The sequence below is a fragment of the Physeter macrocephalus genome, chromosome 16 (assembly GCF_002837175.3).
Source record: "Physeter macrocephalus isolate SW-GA chromosome 16, ASM283717v5, whole genome shotgun sequence".
Classification (NCBI taxonomy): domain Eukaryota; kingdom Metazoa; phylum Chordata; class Mammalia; order Artiodactyla; family Physeteridae; genus Physeter; species Physeter macrocephalus.
Window position 1 is genome coordinate 65,225,992 of NC_041229.1, and position 20,335 is coordinate 65,246,326.

At 46.6% G+C, this 20,335-nt stretch overlaps 1 protein-coding gene across 6 annotated transcripts in view; it reads right to left on the minus strand.

Moving 5' to 3' along the window:
* Window positions 1-14,296, minus strand: part of IRAG1 (inositol 1,4,5-triphosphate receptor associated 1) — a 120,258-nt gene extending 105,962 nt beyond the window's left edge. For 2 of the 6 annotated variants that reach the window (XM_007115408.4, XM_007115407.4), the window contains exon 1: window positions 13,946-14,295. In XM_007115408.4, the coding sequence (XP_007115470.1) occupies window positions 13,946-14,012 (67 nt within the window). In that variant the 5' untranslated portion in view covers window positions 14,013-14,295. The other 4 variants (XM_007115411.4, XM_007115410.4, XM_007115409.4 and 1 more) reach the window with 3 other exon arrangements.
* Window positions 14,297-20,335: the final 6,039 nt, after the last annotated feature.

The window sequence follows — 20,335 nt, forward strand, 5'->3', positions numbered from 1 at the left end:
GAGCGCCTGGGCCCGTGAGCCATGGCCACTGAGCCTGCACATCCGGAGCCTGTGCTCCGCAACGGGAGAGGCCACAACAGTGAGAGGCCCGCGTACCGCAAAAAAAAAAAAAAAAAAAAAAAAAAAAAAAAATAGACAACAGAATGACAACATTCACCATTCATCAGAGCATACCATTGTCCCTGACGCTTTAGGAACATCTGCTCACTCAATTCCCCAACTGCACTAGAAGGAAGATGTTATTTTGCAGATGAGGAGACTGAGACTCAGTGCCCTGTGGCAACTCCTCCAGAGCAAGAGCTGAGGGTGACCAGGTAGGACTGGAAACCAGTAGATCCCGTGCTGTCCCCACTCTGGCCACCGTCTGCCTCCCAGCTTTTGGAGCTGACCTGGCCCCCTTAAAGCCCGCCTTGGCAGTCCTGCAAGTGGTGAGGGCTTTCTAGATGCCGCATCCACTCAAGCACAAATGTCCCTAGCCAGTTTCTCCCAAAGTATGTCCTCTGCAACCCTCATTCTGGGTGATGCTATGAGCTCTGAAAATAAGGTTCCACATTTTGATACACTTGCAGATGACAGCATGAGGCAGGTTTCTGTCCTGTAGGCCTTCTCAGCCCTTAAGAAGCAAAGATGCAGGATAAATCTCCGAGAGGGAGAGAAAGTATAGATAGTTTCCCAGACTTATTTGACTGTGGAATTTCAAATGGAATGACTATGGAATGACTCCTTTTTCAAGGAGTAGCTCAATGTGTCCTCCTCAAAGTACTGGTCAGAGATGCCCCCAAGCCCTCTAATTAGTGGGTATCCAGAGCTCAGGGAGCGTGGTGGTTGTGACGTGGGCTCTGGAGCCAAGCTGCCTGGGATCACATCTCAGCCCTGCTGCATAGTAGCTGCGTGACCTTGGGCAAGTTATTTTATCTATCTGTGCCTCAGTTTCCTCATTTGTAAAACATGGATGACGATAACAATGTAAATTATATTCTACACATAAGCTTCTTAGAACAATGTTCAGCACATAGTCAGCGTTCACTAGATGTTAGCTGGCATTTTCAATCCTTCTTGAGCCTCGCCCCCAGGACAACCAGTGGCCTCTGATATTATAAAACCTCTTAATGAAGATGGTGCAAAGCCATTTAAAAGACAGCTGTAGCTCCCTAGGAATAACCCTTCCTATCCTTGATGCCTGTGAAAGCCTCCTTTTATTTCTACTTCATGTTTTCTCCCTCACAGACAGGCAAGTAATAGTCAGAAGACCAAGATTCTGCACTCTCCTTACTTATTTTCCAGTGGGATCACAAGTTTCCTTCCCTATAACATAGAACGTAGTAAGCCTCTAATCCAGGGGCAAGGCACAGAGCAGGTGGGGTTAGAGCACTAAGCAGGCAGAGGCTGGATGGCCAAGCCGCGAGGCGAGGACAGCACAAGCGACAGGCTGTCACTTTCCTTCTGGGGAAGTGGGAGAGGGGTCTATGACAAGGGTGCTTGGGTAGTGAATTAGGGTAATTTACAGTAGCTGCTGCGACCGACCTAAAATCTTAGCAGCTTTAAGCGTGCATCTTGGGGACTAAGTCTCCATCTTGTAGCAACAAGTTCTAGGAGAGACCATCCTATATGGAATATATAGCCAGCAGTAAGTGGGTATATGGATGCCAAGAACTCCTGGATGATCTTGGCTGCCAAAACCATTCTCTGTTGCCCAGTTGATTCTCCCCTCCCCCTTACTGGAAGAGTAAGACTTTGGGGGACGGCAGGCATTCGTCTCTGAGTTAATTCTCTCAGCTTTTAAAAGACTTCTCTGCAAGCCCTGAGTCTCTAGTTGTTCACATCCTAGTTTATTAATGTCTTGCCTCTGGGAGGCCTCAGGCTCTGCAGTAGCTGTTACTTGTCTCACTGATTCTCCACTTGGGGCAGAGATGGTTAGTGCTCCCTGAATACTCCTGTGTCCCCCTGCATTTCCCAGCCTCCCTTGTTATACGGCTGGGGCCATATAACCAGCTCTGCCCAAGAGACTGGGTGTCACCTCTGAGTAGAGGAACTTAGGGCTGTGCCTCCTGCATCTGCCTCTGTTGAGATGGCTCTGGAGGCCAGGTGCTTCGTAGAAAAACTGGAAGGACCAACTCAGAAACAAAAGAGGTCAGACCCCTCTGCCTGGGACTGACTTCTCCACTGAGTGTGTGTGTGTGTGTTTGTGTGTGTGTGTGTGTATGGGGGCGGGGGAGGGGAAGAGGAGGGAGAACATCAGTTGGGTAACAGAGGAGAACACCTTTGGCACACAGGGCCGTCCAGGAATTCTTGGCATTTACACAGCCATTTAACGCTAGATGTTATCTTCCACATAGGATTTTCTGTTACTGAACTTCTTGCTGCAATTTGGGGTAACAGTGTGTGGGGGGGCGGGGGAGGGGAAGAGGAGGGAGAACATCAGTTGGGTAACAGAGGAGAACACCTTTGGCACACAGGGCCGTCCAGGAATTCTTGGCATTTACACAGCCATTTAACGCTAGATGTTATCTTCCACATAGGATTTTCTGTTACTGAACTTCTTGCTGCAATTTGGGGTAACAGTGTGACCTATGATTCAGATATCCCCAGCGGTACCATGGGACAGTGTGGTAGACAGCATGTCTCGGGCTATAATATACACACAAATTACCTGCGGGTCTTGTTAAGCTGCAGATTCTGGTTCAGTAGTTCTGAGGCGGCACTTGAGAGTCTGCATTTCTAACAAGCTCCCAGCTGATGCTGATGCTGCCAGTCCCTAGACCATGCTCTGAACAGTAAGGTGAGGGGGCAGGGCTGACTCATCCATTATATCCGGTAGGAACAGTGCCTAGTGCCCAGTAAAATGTTTTAATTGCTTTTAAAAGTCAGAAGGAAAAAAAATGAACTTTTAGGTAAAAAAATGTTTTAATAGATAACAATAATATATTTTTCTTTACACCAACAGAGTTATAATTTTCATAAGCAAGAAGGGGCTCATGAAGTCAAAAATGCCTAGGGGCCGGGGACTTCCCCGGCAGTCCAGCGGTTGAGACTCTGTGCTTCCACTGCAGGGGGTGTGGGTTCGATCCCTAGTCAGGGAACTAAGATCCCGCATGCCGTGTGGCACAGCCAAAAAGTTTAAAAAAAAAAAAAAAAAAAAAAAAAGCCCAGAGCCCACCAAAATCCTACTGTGGCCCTGGGGGCAGGGGTGGGGGCAATGGAAGGAGCTATGCTATCTATAGTGCATAAGACTGTGAAATCTGAAGAATTCATGAAAGGTGACACAGATCACGTGGCTCCATGGTCCTCTGGGAGGATCACATGAGATACAGAATGAGAATGTGCTACTGGGCAACAGAGAACAGTTTTGGCAGCCAAGGCCATCCAGGAGTTCTTGGCATTCATATACTCACTTAGCGCTGGCTATATATTCCATATAGGATGGTCTCTTCTAGAATTTCTGGCTATAGGATGGAGATGGGCATTTCAACTTGCATTAGACTTAGTTCGCAAGATGTAGTTATAGCTGCTTATACCATTTTACTGAGTCTCCTCAGTTCTCCAGGTCTCCACTTAGGGAAGCTCTGAGGGGTACCCAATGCCTCTTGGAGGCCCCCAAATTCTGGTGCCCCAAATCCCTTCCAAGGGACTTCCAGTCTTTTTGTCCCCGCTCCCCACCCCATAGGACACACTCATGTGCTCCTAGAGCTGGAGCTCTAGGAGCTGGAGGGCTGGGAGCAGCTGGCTCCATAGTGTAAGGAAAGAGGGACCAGGCTCCAGAGGCTGCTTTTGTTAGCGACGATGATCGGAGCAGCAACTGTCCAAAGCATGAGTCAAATGCCTTGTTAACAAAAAGAGAATGAATAAGCAGTCCCTTCAGCAGTAAATGTTTTCTTAAAAACACAGCCGTCCATTTACTTTGGACCTGATGCCAGTCTGACTGTCCCCAAAAGCACTGCATGGGCTTTTAGAGAACGGACAATAACAGCTGACCCTTCTAATACATCTGCGATCCTCCTTTGTCACAGATACAGCGTCTGACACAATTATTGCTCTGGGTTGGCCTCAATCATGCAATCACTGGGGTGAACCATTGGGCCTTGGAGGGTGAACTGTTCACAGATGAGGAAACCAAGGTCTCAGAAGGGAGAAGTGATCTGCTCAAGGGCACAAAATGCGTTGGAAGCAGAGCCAAGCCTAGGACCTGGGACCACTGCTTATATGCTGTCTTCATTTCAGCACCAGGGGTGGATATTAGAAAGCTTTTACTGTTTTCAGACCTGGGAGGGTTCATTCTTTTACTCACTCACTATCTACCAAGAACCACCTTAAACCTGCCATGGTTCTAGCTTCCCTTAATACTTCTCAATAAACCCATAATGATCTAACCTTTTGAAAAATCTTACTGGCCCAGCATCTATCTCCTCCTGGCCTGATAGTTCCAAGTGTGAGATTCTATCTGTTGATGGGCTGTGTGTGTTTTGCATCAAGGGCAGCCTAGCCTTGACCTTGCCACTTTCCACTGTGTAAACCCAAGTGAACTAGTGAACCTCAGAAAGCCTCGATTTCTCATCAGTAAAATATAGATATTATTATTACCGATCTTACAAGGCGTTGCAGAAATATGCGATAATGTACGTAAAGCATTTAACACACTATGTAGCCGGTGCTACATAAATGATAGCTGTGATAGAAATAAGTACATTATTATTACTCTTGTTATTGTCAAGTGAAACAAGCTCCTGGGGATTTCAGCAAGTTGAACCTCCCAGTCCAGGACTCTGAAAAGTCAGGCTTTCTTTGTTCCCGTGCCTACGCCAACTTCTGTGGTTTACAGACTGTAGGAGTCATGATAGAGGGACAACTTGCAAGTGTTTCTGGATCTAAATGTGCCAGATCCTTGAGGTAATCACCACACCCATCTTTCTCTGCTGAACCCAGATAACCAGAGAAATAGTCTGCCCCAACCAGTGTAAGGTCCTGTGAACCCCAGAATTGTTGGGAATGTTGGCTGTACATGCGGACAACAGCAGGGAAACAAGGCTGCCGTCTGATGTACAGCCATGTGAAAAACCACATGCAAGGGATATGATTAGTCATCTATGGAAGTAACCCAAGAAACTGTCTGTAAATGTGGCTGAAGAGATGGGAGGTTTGACCAGAATCTCCAGAAGGCAGGACAGGAAGACAATTATAAGCGTGTGACGAGATCTTTTGGAGAGACTTCTGCTTTCAGCAATTTCCCCTTCTCTAAGAGGAACCCCTATATACAAGGGATGGCTCCCCACGGCCACATCGATACCCCATGTTCCTGTCACCTGACCATGGTTGATTGGTACTGACCCAACCAAGCTGGGCCCATCGGGGTCTCTCCCCCAAGACCTTGGACAGAGACTAGGAACCACTGGAACCTGGTCAAGATAGGCGCTGAGCCCTAGTGCAGTGGTCTTCAGGGTGGGGTATGCATGCCCAGGGAATATGCAAGACGATCCAGTGGAATATGGGAAGACAGTTGGAAACTGTTATTTATTTTTACTTCCTTAGTATTAAATAAGCAGACTGGCAATGGCGCCTTCATTCAATGCTGAAAGGTCACTGTCACAACCAGTTTGTGAGATGTCCTGAGGGAACAGGGGAAATTCTCCAATGCTAAGGGACTGACATCGCACTCATGTAGTCATTTGCTTTCAGCGAAGTATGATACATCTTGAATGTGCCCAAGTGGATTCATGAAATATATTTATCTAGTTTTAACCAAGCCAACCACCATAAAATGGGCAAGTGCCTTATAAACCTCCTGCAAAAAATGTGGAGTGAAGATATTACTACCACTAACACCACAAGCAACTCTCAAAAAAGTTTTTACAAACTGGTGGATCAAATTGAAAATTTCACTTAGAATTCAGTGAGTAAGGATACCCTTCATCCACATCAGCTACCTGAGCTGGCTATCCTCTGCCTGCCCTGCCCCAGGATCCATTCTCTGCTCCCAGATGACAACTATGGGATGCATCACTTGGGCCTCCATGCTTGCTGGCTGAGTTTGGCCAAGGGGCCAGCAGGAGGTGGGGGGAGAGACAGGTTGGGCATTTCCTTCCCTGCCCCCTCCTTTCTTCCATGCTGCATCTGTGGCAGTGGCTGTATCCCTCCCTAATTACAGCTCATCCTGGATGGTCCTTCTTCCCTGGCTCTTCACTGGCTTCCAATCACATTATTTTCTTCTCTCGCCCCTCCTGGCTAGGGCTGGTAACGGCTCCCTGCTGCTGCTAGTTTTGGGGCATACCTGGGCCTCATCCCTTGTGGTTTCCAAACCTCTATAAATAGTCCTTTTGTTAAAGTCTCTTGAGCCAATTGAGCTGGATTTGGTTCCTTACTGGGAGACTGATTGGTACAGTGGCTGGTTTAACCATGACAGTCATTAAAGCCAGGGGTTCTCCAAAGTGCTGAGATCTTAAAATATAATGAGGCATAATTAATCACGTTTCTCTTACTAAAGAATACTCTTTTAAGGAAAGCAAAAAAAAGAAGCTGCTGGCACTGTTAAAAACATAAAGCAAGATTTTCAAATAGTATTTTCTCTTTCTCAGCCTTTAAAATGTCTAATTTTACATGTTTCATAAAATAACTCACATTAATACAGTAGCTCATAAATATAATTTTTAAAAATACACATAAATTAGAGATGCATACTAAAATTTTTTTTTAATTGATGAGATGAACCGTCAAAAACCCTTTGCCTTAGAGAACCCCTCTGTTCTAGAGAAAACACTGGCAAGTTCCTACTGCCAGGTCCCTAGCACTGCCCTGGGGGCTGTCTTCCTGGAGCCTAATGGTCTACTCCTTCCTTTGATTCTCTGAACTACCTTCCAACAAATCCCATCTTTCTACAGAAGACAAAGCGAACTCCAAAGAGAAATGCTTATCTAAAGTTCCCAGGGGAGAGACCCCTCCTGTGCTCTGGGGGAGTCTCTCTGTTGTAGGCAGAGACGGCTATCAGGCCACTTTATGGCCTACATGAAATACCCCTCAGAACTTTCCACCTTCTGAGCAAAATCTCCATCTCCCAGGCATTGTGGTCACTGGAAAGGGTAATCCCTCCCCATACATTAGCACACAGACATTCAGAATTACATACTTCAGTCTCTTGTGAGTTTGATTATCATGAGTCAGTCTCCATGTACATAATCAACTCCAGACCAATGACCAGGCTTACAGATAGGTCCAGGACCCTGAATATCCCTAAGATCATGCCCCTTAGGGAGTCTTCTTGGCATCCACCAACTAGATTCCTCCTAACAATACTCAGCCTCACCAGCATCACCTTCCATCAGGGACCAGTTTCCTGTTTGCTGGGAAACAGGAAATATATCTTAGCTAAGAAGTCCAGAAGGACATTACAGTCTTTTTACCAGGGAACTAATCCCCAAACTAGTTGAAAATATCATGGCAAGACAGCCCTTAGGGAAACCTGACCATTTGGAGCCACAAAATAGAGGAGTTACCTGTGCTTGATGTTAATCTGAGCTTAAATAATGGTTATTATTTATTGAGTACTTATACACACACAAGTACTGTAGATACATCAATCCATTCATCATCACAACAACTCTTTGATCAAGTTATATCATTATCACCAGCAGCCTCATTTTACGGTTAAGAAAAGTAAGACAGAAGTTAGATCATTTCGCCCAAAGTCACACGGTAAGTTGCAGAGCTGGGACTTGAATTCAGGTCATTTGATTTGAGAACCTGAGGTCCCAACCACTACTCCATGCTGCCTCTGTGGCAGATTGGGTGACCATGGCCATATCTATGAACTTTTCCAACACAAGCCTTGGTGAGTCAGAGAGAGTGACTCAAGACTCACAATGTAGGACATGGCATTTCCTGCCAATAAAAAGCTCATGGCTCTAGACTTGTATTTTCCAACTAAACAGAAGGGCCTTGTTCATCGACGAGATTATGAGACCTGATAAAGACAGTCACAGGCTAAAAGGAGACAAAAGAGAGATGCAAAGTAGAGCTGGCCTAGTGGAACAGCTGCTCCAGACTCCTGCCCCCAAAGCTCAGGGCCTCTGCTCTGAGCAGCAGTGCGGGGGCCTCCTGGGCTCAAACTATAGGAGCAGGGACAAAAGCTGGACATTCTCACTCTGCACTGTGGCCTGGTGTATAAGCCACAGAGTGATGGAAATTGCTACAGATTGGGGGTCTGATAGTTTTGGATTTGACATCCCATTCTTCACTTACTGGTTACTAGTTAACGGTCTTAGATAAGTGGCCTAACCTCCTTGAATCAGTTCCGCATAAATATCTCCCTTATATAGCCACAGTACAGACTTAATGAGCTATTATACACAAGATGCCTGGCATGTACAGCATGTTCAAACAAAGGTAGTTTCCTTCCCTCTCTTCTCTTGTCTATATGAAGTATCCCAGAGGAGAGAATGGTCATTTGCTCCCTCGCTGGAGCTGCCTAAATGGAACTTCCATTAAAAAAAAGAAAAAAAATCACACCAGATACTTCTAGTTGGATGCTTATCTTGTCCAGGGAAGCACTTGTCCTCAAACAGGTGCCTCCCAGGCATCTCAGGAGGAGAAAGGGTGACGTTCCATCAGGCAGAAAGCAGAGGAGCTGGGGTGCCTGCCCTCCTGGGACCACATGGCAGCCCTGCAGCTTAGCAACATGACTTGGGCCAGACCATCACTGCAGTTCTGTTAGAAGCATAATGCTTCTTCTCCATACGTGACTGTTCCCTCCGTGTGGAGGAAGCCTCAAAAATGTAAGACTCCTGGCTCTGCCCCAGGGGAATGGCTGTCTGATGGTGAGTTCAAGAAGTGTTAACATGAATAGTCAGCCCTCTCCTCTTCCCTTCCTCTTGGGACACACGTTCTGCTCTGCTCCTCCAGGTTCTAAGATTCAAAGGGGCCTGCCTCCCCTGGAGGGCACTACATAGGGCTGGGGGGTAAGTCTGCTCAATTCAATACTAGAAAGCCTGCTTGCCTGCCAATGGAAACCACATTCTCCTATTAACTTTATCAGTCATAAGGGTGATATTAGGCTGACTTCTCGACGAGCATTAGAACTTGAGTGGAGGAAGAAGGTGTTTTTACTGAGCCTCCTTAAAGACCCCACCAGGTACCAATGGCCAGTCATCTAGAGCGTAAGTCTGCTACTGCCCTTGGCGCATTAATGGAGGTGAGACTGGGACTCAGACTTATGGTCAGTCAGAGCCTCACAACCAGTCCAGAAGTGTCCTTGATGGAATCTCTGAGGGGGGACGGACAGAGGCTAGAAATAATAATACCTAATATTTACTGGGTGCTAAGAGCAGACACCAGGCTGAGGGATTTAACCCTACAAAATGGACACCATCATTATCTCTGTTCTACAGGAGAGGAAACTGAGGCTTGGACAGGTTAGATGCGTCTCAAGGTATATAGCTGGTCAGTGGTGGAGTCGCATGGTCGCTCCAGGGCCTGCGCTCTCCAGCAGGGCAAGATGCTGCCTCAAGCTCCAGGCACCAGCTCCCACTGTGACCACAAGGGAAGAGTTGGTCAAGGCCAAGCCCTCCTCCCAACTTGGAGCCAGCGCTCTTTTGACCACACCTGTATGAGCATCCTGTACCCACTGATACCCCTGCTCACAGAACCCCAGTTTCCTCCAAGCCAATGTTTCCTAAACTTGAGTCATCTGCACACCACCCTCACTATTTCTCCCACGTCTGTTTGCCACCTATATATTTATTGGTTTAATCTTCTTTCATTTGACTGGCAATGAGCCAGAAAGCCAGTGTTGCAGTCCTGCCTGGGCCATTTACCAGCTCTCTGTTGTTGGCCAAGTTCTTTAAGTTCTCTGTGCCTCAGTTTCCTCATCTGTACAATAGGGATAACAGTAGTAACTACTTCAGAGGCTGCTGTGAGGATGAAATGAGGAACTGCAAGGAAAGCATTAGAGCAGCACCTAGCACACAATAAGCACTCAGCAAGTGTTAGCTTCCCCTGTCATCACATTTATTTTAAAAGGAAACTTTATACCCCTACCATCTGTGGAAAAGTCAGTACCACTTATACCACAAATAGAGAGGGGTTAGCTGTAAAAATAAATTTAGTGAAAATGGTTATTAAATTCTAGCTATTCCTGACGAAGCCTCCAAGCCCACGACTTGCTCTCATTTTGTCAAGAAGAGAGACAAACAAGCATGTGAAAGATGTTGAAGGCACTCTAGGTTCAAACCCAGGAAAACAACTTGCCCCGATTTGCCTGGTTTTGCCTGACGTCTGGTTCTAGTACTGAAAGTCCTGCAGCACCCGCACTGCTGGGCTAACTCAGATGGACAGAAAAGAAAAAAGGCAATTCCGATGTGAGTCCATGTGTTTCGAATTGAGTCAGTATCCCACTTAATATCGTCTTGCAGAGCAAGCCCACACCCTAGGGCGTACTGCACAAGCCCACCTGGGAGCGCAGAGTTTCCAAACTCCACAAAAAGGACGGAAAAGCCATCATGTGTGTGCCACTGAGACAGGCCCCAAAGAAAAACCACATGTGTAAATGCCCAACGAGGGGAATGATGATTAAATTTTGCACAGCTAAAATTATTTGGTAGTATACAACCCCTTAAAAATCATGTTTTGAAGTATCTTTGATGACATGAGAAAATAATCATGATAGAATGTTCAGTTTAAAAAAAGCAGACTACTACTCAGCCATAAAAAAGAACAAAATTTTGCCATTTGCAGCAACATGGATGGACTTGGAGAGCATTATGCTAAGTGAAATAAGTCAGACAGAGAAAGACAAATACTGCATGATATCACATATATGTGAAATCTAAAAAATAAAACAAACTAGTGAATATAACAAAAAAGAAACAGACTCACAGATATAGAAAATAAACTAGTGGTTACCAGTGGAGAGAGGGAAGTAGGAGGAGCAAGATAAGAGTAGGAGATTAAGAGGTACAAACTATTAAGTATAAAATAAATACGCTAGGAGGATATAATGTACAACACAGGGAATATAGCAATATTTTATAACTATACATGGAGTATAACCTTGAAAAATTGTGAATCACTATGTTGTATACCTATAACTTACATAATATTGCACATCAACTATACTTCGGTGTTTAAAAAATTGAAAAAAAAGACTAAGATATCCTTCAGTGGGTGAATGGATAAATAAACTGTGGTGCATCTGGATAATGGAATATTATTCAGCACTAAAAAGAAATGAGCTATCAACCCATGAAAAGACATGGAAGAATCTTAAATGCATATTACTAAGTGAAAGAAGCCAGTCTGAAAAGGCTACATAGTGTTTGATTGCAACTGTATGACATTCCGGAAAAGGCAAAACTACGGAGACAGTAAAAAGATCTGTGATTGTTAGGGGTTGGTGGGGAAGGATGAATAGATGGAGCACAGAAGATTTTTTAGGGAAGTGAAAATACTCTGTATGATACTGTAACGGTGGATACATGTCATTATACAATTTGTCCAAACCCATGGAATGTACAACACCGAGAGTGAACTCTAAGGTAAACCACGGACTTTGGGTGATTATGATGTGTCAGTGTAGGCTCATCAGTTGTAACAAATGTGCCACCCTGGTCGGGCTGTTATGTTGGGGGAGGCTCTGCATGTGTGGGAGCCAGGGGGATCTGGGAAATCTCTATGCAGACCTTCCTCTCACCTTTGCTGTGACTTAAAACTGCTCTAAAAAAATAAAGTCTTTTAAGAAAAAAATTTTTTTTTTGGCTGCACCTCGCGGCTTGCAGGATCTTAGTTCCCCTACCAGGGATTGAACCCAGGCCACCACAGTGAGAGTGCCGAGTCCTAACCACTGGACTGCCAGGGAATTCCCTTAAAAAAATTTTTTTTAATCAGACTACAAAACCACACATGGTAAGGCCCTAGTTTTATAAAATATAGAGAACTATAAAGAAAGAAACACACCATAATATTAACAATTTTTATCTCTGAGTGATAGGATTCCAGAGGGAACTTTTTTTTTCTTTATGTTTATTTCTGAATTTACTTATACTTATGCTATATTTTCCAAGAAAGTTTAGCAAAGAATACACTTTACTTTTATTACCAGGGAAAAACTCTGAATAAGAATTATAAATTTAAAAGTACTGGGAAGAAAGTAATGAGAGGTGATTAAGCCCAGCTTTCTCTAACTCTTTTTTACATCTGTAGCCGATTAGCAGAGAGGTTTTCTGTCTGTCTGGCTGACCTGTATTCCTTCTCCCATGGGGAAGGTCCTCGCAGAGAAGGCAGGGTGTGTCCAAGGTCATGGAGTCGTGTTGCCTCTGCATCTCAACCAGTGAGGCTGCCCTGGGCTGTCACCTGAATTCAAGGTCTGGCCTCCAAGGTTCATGGGGCAAATGCAATCCCCTTGATTTTCCCCTCATTTGGACTGTGATGCTCAATAACTGCCCGAGACCCTGGTTACTAACTAGAGGCAGGGTGGCATCTAACACTCGAAGTGCCCACTTTGGACCAAGCTGGCCTGAGCCGGAATCCCTGCTCATCACCTACAGACTGTGTTCCCTTAAGCATATTGCTTTACCTCTTTCAACCACAATGTCCTCATCTCTACCACAGGGATTAAATTAAATAACAGTTCTAGCACAGACCCTGGCACAAAGTCAATTCATATCCATTTTCTCTCCTGCTGCCTTTGGCTCTTACTAGATAGAACTGAGTTCTCTATCTCTGTCCCCCTGCCTCAAAGAGCTCAAAGAGCAGAGTCTGGGGGCTCCTAAATCTCTCCTCCCCACCCATCAGGGCCTCTGTTCCTCCTCATCAAACAGCCCCTCTGCTGACCGCCAAGCCACAGAGAGGACGGCTGAGGGGCAGTCCAGAGTCCACCTGTCTCACCAGCACGTCACTGCCCCCTGGTGGGGACAACGGAACCCTTGGCAGGTCTGGCTCCCTAATGCTCCCAGCCTAACAGCCCTGGGAAGCTGCTTCCTTTTTCCTCTAGGAGACCCATGGGCTGCTTTACTTCCCCCGAGACCCTCAAAGAGCAGCCTGAAGAGTGAGTGTTAAAAAAGCAGCAGCTGCCAAGCTCTGGGAGGTGGGAGAGCCAGCCAGGGGTCCCAGATCCCGCACTGTATTTACTCAATCTGCAGAGAACCTCCAGGCTTTTATAGCCGTTTACTGGGCAGGAGGGAGCAGACAACTGGGCCCCTCTCTGGCCTCTGGCTTCCACTGGCCTTTCCTTTGGAGAAAGGCAGCCCGAGTGCCGCTCACTCTAGGAATAGCTCTGACTCCGAGCTCCTGGAGGTGTGCAGGCTAGGGGCACAGACAAGGCACAGGCAACCCCTTGAGGGTGCAGGGAAGGAGCACGGGGGCAAAGCTGGAGACAGGAGAGATGGGGACAGGGATAAAAAACAGGGGCTGTGACCAGAACACAGGATGGGAAGTGCAGGGACAGAAGCAGGGGCAGGTCAGGGAGGGAGACAGGGCTGGGCCAGCACGAGGTCCAAGGTGGACAGGGGGCGGGTGGCACAAGGTGGGAGTGGGGGGCAGAGAGAGGCATAAGTAAGCACAGAGCAGGGCTGGGGAAGGGGTAGCAGGCGGTGTGGGGAAAGCCCTGACCAGCTGGCTTATGTAATCTGGGGACCCCCTATTGCTCCAAAGGGGCCCACAGGAAATCTGGGGTTGCGGATCCCCAGTCAGAACCCACATTTTCACCCTAACCTGTGCATGCTTTCCAACAGCAAGCAAAAGGAGCACAATTTAGTTAAGTTAGGACGGGCAAGATTCACTTCTTATTTGAAAATTATGACAGCAACAATAAAAATACTCGGCTGAAATGCCATCCGACCAAGCCAACTCCCCTGGAAAGTTAAAGTCAGGCGCCCCCATCCCATCACCCTGTACCTTTAAGGAGGAGAAGTGTTCCCTTGTTCCCAGCTGAAGAGGCAGGTTATTCTCGGAGATAGCAACGACTTACCTAAAACTGAGTTATTCCCCTTTCCTCCTCCGGCCAGCCTCTCTTCACTCTGGGGAGCTTTTACCATTTAAGGTCAATGTTACATCTGGCTCCAGAGCTCAGAGCTGAGAAGCCTCTGGCTGCCGAGCCCCGCTGCCCGCCTCCTTGGAGAGGGGCTGGGACTTAGAGCCCAGAGCTCCTCAGGGACCCCTCTGGTCTGGCTCAGGGGGCTAACGGCAGGGAAGCTGGCCAGGCCACCCGGGGCTCAGCGCAGGCTGGGCCTGAGAGGCAGCAGCTGGCCCTGGGCCCCTCCCACAGGCATCGGCACAGCAGAGGGCAGTGCCCACGGGCAGCTCATGCCGCTGGGCATGTCCCGGCCAGACGGGGACCAGGGGAACTCGGCAGATCTGTCTCCCAGCCTGGAGTCTCCAGCAAGCATGTGAGCCTGGACAAGACCCTGGCCCAGTGCCAGGGAAACTGGGAACATTTCCTGTCCCAGGGATTCGGAGGTGGAGGCTGCTCCCCACCTTAAACCCTTGGGATTAACAGAGAGAAAGGCCTGGAAGATGAGCTAATCCCAGACCTGGCACCAGCCCCGGGGCTTCAATTCCTTCTCTTCCACTTGACAGTCCTGTGCTCTTAACCTCATGGAGACTCAGCAGTCTCCTCATCTCTAAAGTGGGAATCATAGTGATCACATGTGCCTAACTCCTAGGGTTGCAGGAGGATTCAATGAGATAATATTGAAGGGCTTAGCAGAGTGCCAGCACCCCAAACTTGCTGATCAACAGAAATTAGTTTCCTGCCTGGACACAGGTGAGGAAGGGCTGCCTCTCTCCTGAGGTCCACACCCTGCCCTGACTCACTCCTCATCGCCTTGGGTGCAGTACACCTTCGAGAAAGATCATGGCGCTGCGGGCCCTGAACCAGTCACATATGGGCTCCAGCCCTCTTCTGCAGTTAGAGGCAGCTCAGAGAAGCCCTGAGTAGGGTTGTCAGATAAAATACAGGACACCCACTTAAATCTCAATTTCAGATAAACAACACTTACCTTTTAGTATAAGTATGTCCCAAATATTGTACAAGACATACTTATTTTTATTTATTTATTTTTGGCTGCGTTGGGTCTTCATTGCTGCGTGTGGGCTTTCTCTAATCGTGGCAAGCAGGGGCTACTCTTCATTGCAGGGCACGGGCTTCTCATTCCGGTGGCTTCTCTTGTTACGGAGCACGGGCTCTAGGCGTGCAGGCTTCAGTAGTTGTGGCACACGGTCTCAATTGCTCCGTGGCACGTGGGATCTTCCCAGACCAGGGCTTGAACCCGTGTCCCCTGCATTGGCAGGCGGATTCCCAACCACCGCGCCACCAGGGACGTCCATGAGACATACTTATATTAAAAAATATGATTTTTATTTTTTTAACATCTTTACTGGAGTATTATTGCTTTACAATGGTGTGTTAGTTTCTGCTTTATAACAAAGTGAATCAGCTATACATATACATATATCTAATGTCACTCTCTAATTTTGTCCCAGCTTACCCTTCCCTCTCCCCGTGTCCTCAAGTCCATTCTCTACATCTGCGTCTTTATTCTTGTCCTGACCTAGTTTCTTCAGAAACTCTTTTTTTTTTTAGATTCCATATATATGTGTTAGCATATGGTATTTGTTTTTCTCTTTCTGACTTACTTCACTCTGTATGACAGTCTCTAGGTCCATCCACCTCACTACAAATAACTCAATTTCACTTCTTTTTATGGCTGAGTAATATGCCATTGTATATATGTGCCACATCTTCTTTATCCATTCATCTGTCGATGGACACTTAGGTTGCTTCCATTCTGTTTTTAGTTTTTTAAGGAACCTCCATACTGCTCTCCATAGTGGCTGTACCAACTTACATTCCCACCAACAGTGCAAGAGGGTTCCCTTTTCTCCACACCCTCTCCAGCATTTATTGTTTGTAGATATTTTGATGATGGCCATTCTGACCAGTGTGAGGTGACACCTCGTTGTGGTTTTGGTTTGCATTTCTCTAATGATTAGTGATGTTGAGCATCCTTTCATGTGTTTGTTGGCAATCTGTATATCTAAAAGAAAATGTTTTTTAATCTGAAATTCTAATTTAACTGCTCATCCTGTATTTTTATTTGCTAAATCTGGCAATTCTAGCCGTGGGCCATCACTTGCCACTTCAGAAAGCATTCACCTGTCATGCTGAGAGCTCTAGGCATTGGTCCTTCAAGGCTTGTGGCCTCAAGCCCTCCTGGTGACAGCTGCCTGGATTTACACAGTCCTTATCCCCAGCTCCTGGCCATGGGTCAGTCACCCCAGCCATGGCAGGCTTTCTCCACCAAACCTGGCCCACTGGGCTTCCATCCCAGTCCCTTCCATGGGCATCCAGTCCTGGACTGTCTCTCCTCCCTGCTTGTTATGAGAGAGATTCCTGATGAGACTGCAGTGCATGCCGTCTGTCACACCCATAAATAACTGTATTTTTGCAGATGGAACCAGAGGCGACTCTCCTGGTTACTAGTCACACTTTCTCTCAGGCGTCCACCCCTATACATCTGCTGGGAACAGGCCCCCCTGGTAAAGCCACATGGTGAACTACTAGAATTGCAGGTATAGGGAATAGAAGGAATTTACCAAACTCTTTAGTGCTGTGTCTCCAACTTCATTGTGCAATAGAACCCCCAAATGTGACGTTCTCTGGACCCCTCTTCCAGAAATTCTAATCCTGTGAATCTAAAGTGGGACCCAGGAATCTATATTTTAATTAAGGCCCTCAGGTGATTCTTCTGTAGTTAGTCCAAAGACTTTAGGGAATGATGCTCCAAAAGTTGATTTTGTGAATCTAGCAGCAAATACTACAAAGACAACTAGAAACAGGTTGAAATGGAACTGAAGGGACTTCCCTGGTGGCGCAGTGGTTAAGAATCTGCCTGACAATACAGGGGACACAGGTTCGATCCCTGGCCTGGGAAGATCCCACATGCCGTGGAGCAACTAAGCCCGTGCACCACAACTACTGAAGCTCGCGTGCCTAGAGCCCATGCTCCACAAGAGAAGCCACTGCAATGAGAAGCCTGCACACCGCAAGGAAGAGTAGCCCCTGCTTGCCGCAACTGGAGAAAGCCCGTGCGCAGCAACGAAGACCCAACACAGCCAAAAAAACCCCAAAAAACAAAGAAATGGAACTGAAGGCTTCGTGTGCATGTGAGGGTGTGTGTGTGTGTGTCTGTGTGTGTGTTTCTATGTGTCTGTATGTGTGTATACAGACTGTATGTTGAGCACCTACTATATTCCAACCACTATATTAGATGCTCTACATAAAAGCATGTACCCTCATAAATGCCCTATTAAATAGAATTATTATACCATTCTTTTGGAAAGGAAACTGAGACTTGAAGAGGCGAAAATTCTCTGATGTTCCACAGCCAGTAAGTGGTAGAGCTAAGAGGTGAACGTATGTGGTTTGGCCCTGAAGATCTCTCCTCTGTACCATACTTCCTCCTCTTCGGCCAGGGCTTCTTAAATTGAGGTGTATGGATAGCCTTCAGGGGTTTCTGAGCCAACTGAAATTGTATGCAAAACACTGTGTGGGGACTTCCCTGGTGGCACAGTGGTTAAGAATCCGCCTGCCAATGCAGGAGACACGAGTTCGATCCCTGGTCCAGGAAGATCCCACATGCCGCGGAGCAACTAAGTCCATGTGCCACAACTACTGAGCTTGCGCTCTAGAGCCCGCGGCGAGCCACAAATACGGGAGCCTGCACGCCTAGAGCCCGTGCTCCGCAGCAAGAGAACAATGAGAAGCCCGTGCACCGCAATGAAGAGTAGCCCTGCTCGCCTCAACCAGAGAAAGCCCGCACACAGCAACGAAGATCCAATGCAGCCAAAAAATTTTTAAAAAACCACACTGTGTGATTTCTGTTTTTCTTGGGTACAGGCCCATAGCTTTCACAAAGGGGTCACCAAATAACTTTTTAAATCATTGTATTAACACAAGCATTTCATAAAACACATTACTGATGGGCATGTGAAATGGAGCACGCTCTATAGAAGACAATTTAGCATGATCAAAATTATAAGGCTCTTATCCTTTGACCCAATTCCACATCTAGGAATTTATTCTACAAACACACTCCCACACTTGGGAAATGACAAATGAACACAATTATTCATTGCAGCTTTGTCTATAAAAGCAAAAGGATTGGAAACAACATAAATGTCCACCAATTGGGGGCCATAAAACGTGATGGGTATAGCCACAACAAAGGATGAGAAAGCTTTGTGTAGTGACATGAAAAGCCCCCAAATCACATAGTTAAGTGGAAAAAGTAAGATAATGGGACAGTATAGATATATATACATGCACACAAATATGCTCATATTCACACATACTCACAAGTACATATGTGTGTGTGTGCACACAATCTTGCTAAAATTAGCACAAGAAACATTAACATTAGTTGCCTATGGGGAGGGAATCTAAGTGGCTGGGGCAAAGAGTATCCACTGTATATCTTCTTTATACATTTAAAGTTTTGAATCATATGAATAAGTCATGTGTTTACATTCAAAAATAGTAATGAAAAACAAGCATTGCTGGAAACAGGGATTTAATCAATTCATCTTCCAGCACTGCTTCCCCCAAATGTCAGAGTATTGGCATGAGCCTGATTAAAGGTTATTTTTGTTTTTTTACTTTTTATTTTGGAATACTTACAGACACACAGGAAGTTGCAAGAATAGTACAAAGAGTCTCATGTACCTTCACCCAGCTTCCCCCAGTGGTGAGATTGTATATGGCTGTTGTTAGATACGAAAACCAGGAAGTGGGCATTGGTACGTTATTGTTAACTGGACTACAGATCTTATTCTAAAGCTTAGTTTAAAAATATAGCCTTCTCATAGCTCATATATTCATTTAAAATGTTTATTGAGTGTGCCACACTAGGGTTGGCTGATGGGATGTGGTAGGGACACTTCAGAGCCATCCCTGCCCTCATGGGGTGTAGACCAGTGGAGGTGACCCCTTACTTCAATGGAAACTGCGTTTGGAGGCCTGGGACCCAGCAGTGCACAAGAAGTGCTGACCACAGCTCTAAAAAAGGCACTGAGTCCCTTGCTGTCATGGAGCTTCACAGCTTGCCTGAAAGCTGACTTTTAATCCTTCAAAGGGCATGAGCAATTACTCGGGCTATATTTATCCTCGTTCCTGGAGCCACACAGGGATTTGGCCTCACTCTACCAAAATCTCCAGCTCATCACTCAATCCCATCAGAGACAATCGTGTGTCCTCAGCATCAAAGAGGTGGGCCAGCTGAGGTGCACTGGCGCCCAGCTGGGGGAAGCTCTCCCCACAGGCCCTCTGACTCAAGGCCAGGGAAAAGTTTAAAAATCCCAGGCCAAAAGCACGTCCTGGGGCTGAGGGAGACCAGGCCAGGAGAAGCAGCAGCTCACCAAGAACACTGCCAGCTCAGGGACTGGCTGTTAGGATAACCACACTGGCAGTGCTGGCCTCCTCACCCCTTTTATACTTAGGGACTCTGCGCGATACCCAGAGCTTAGGAGGCCCCAGGTGGTGAAGCGAACAGATGAGTGGCCAAATCGGCAGGAATGGCATCCAGGTGTCAGTGAAGGTGACCATGACAGGGGTTATTTATTGAACACGGTGCCGGGCACTGTGTTGGCTACTTTACATATAAGGTCTAGTCAGTCCTCACCAAATCCACGTGATGTAGGCCTTCTCATCCCCAAGTCCTAGATGAGGAATCTGGGACATGGAGAGGTCAAGTAGCCTGCTAGTGCCTCACAATCTGTGAACCCAGATCTTTGTGACTCTAGAGTCCCTGGATGTCAAGTTCAAGAGTGCAGACTGGGAACATAAGGTGTCTCCTCTCCCTCCCAGGATCCCATTAAAATAATAGCAAAGGAAGCCTTAAAAAGGAACAAATCCTTAGCCATAAAGGGGATGGGGCGGGGCATGAGTGCACATACTTCTGGAACTGGCAAGAGGATGGAGGAGGGCTGCCTAATGAAGCTGGGACCCTGGACAATGCCCAGAGAAGGGGGCTCAGCAGCTCTGGTGCCCCTGAGAGACTCTGGACTTCAAAAGCCAGGTGTGACAAGGAGAGAAATGAGATGAAGAGTCAAGGGGGTGATTAAAATCTGTGGGCAGAAAGGGCTGGCAAGGAACTACCTCAAGTAACTTTTGTACACCGCATTTGGACTAAATGCCTTCTTCCGGCTAAAGGGAAAGAAGAGCTGTAAACAAATACTGAGTAAGACTTCTTTTTCATAGACGTATGGATTAGCAATTCTCAAAATGCTTTCTGTGCCTTCTAGGATTAACTAAATTAGTAAATACATTGTAAATAATGAGAGTCAAGTTTCTCACTGTCAA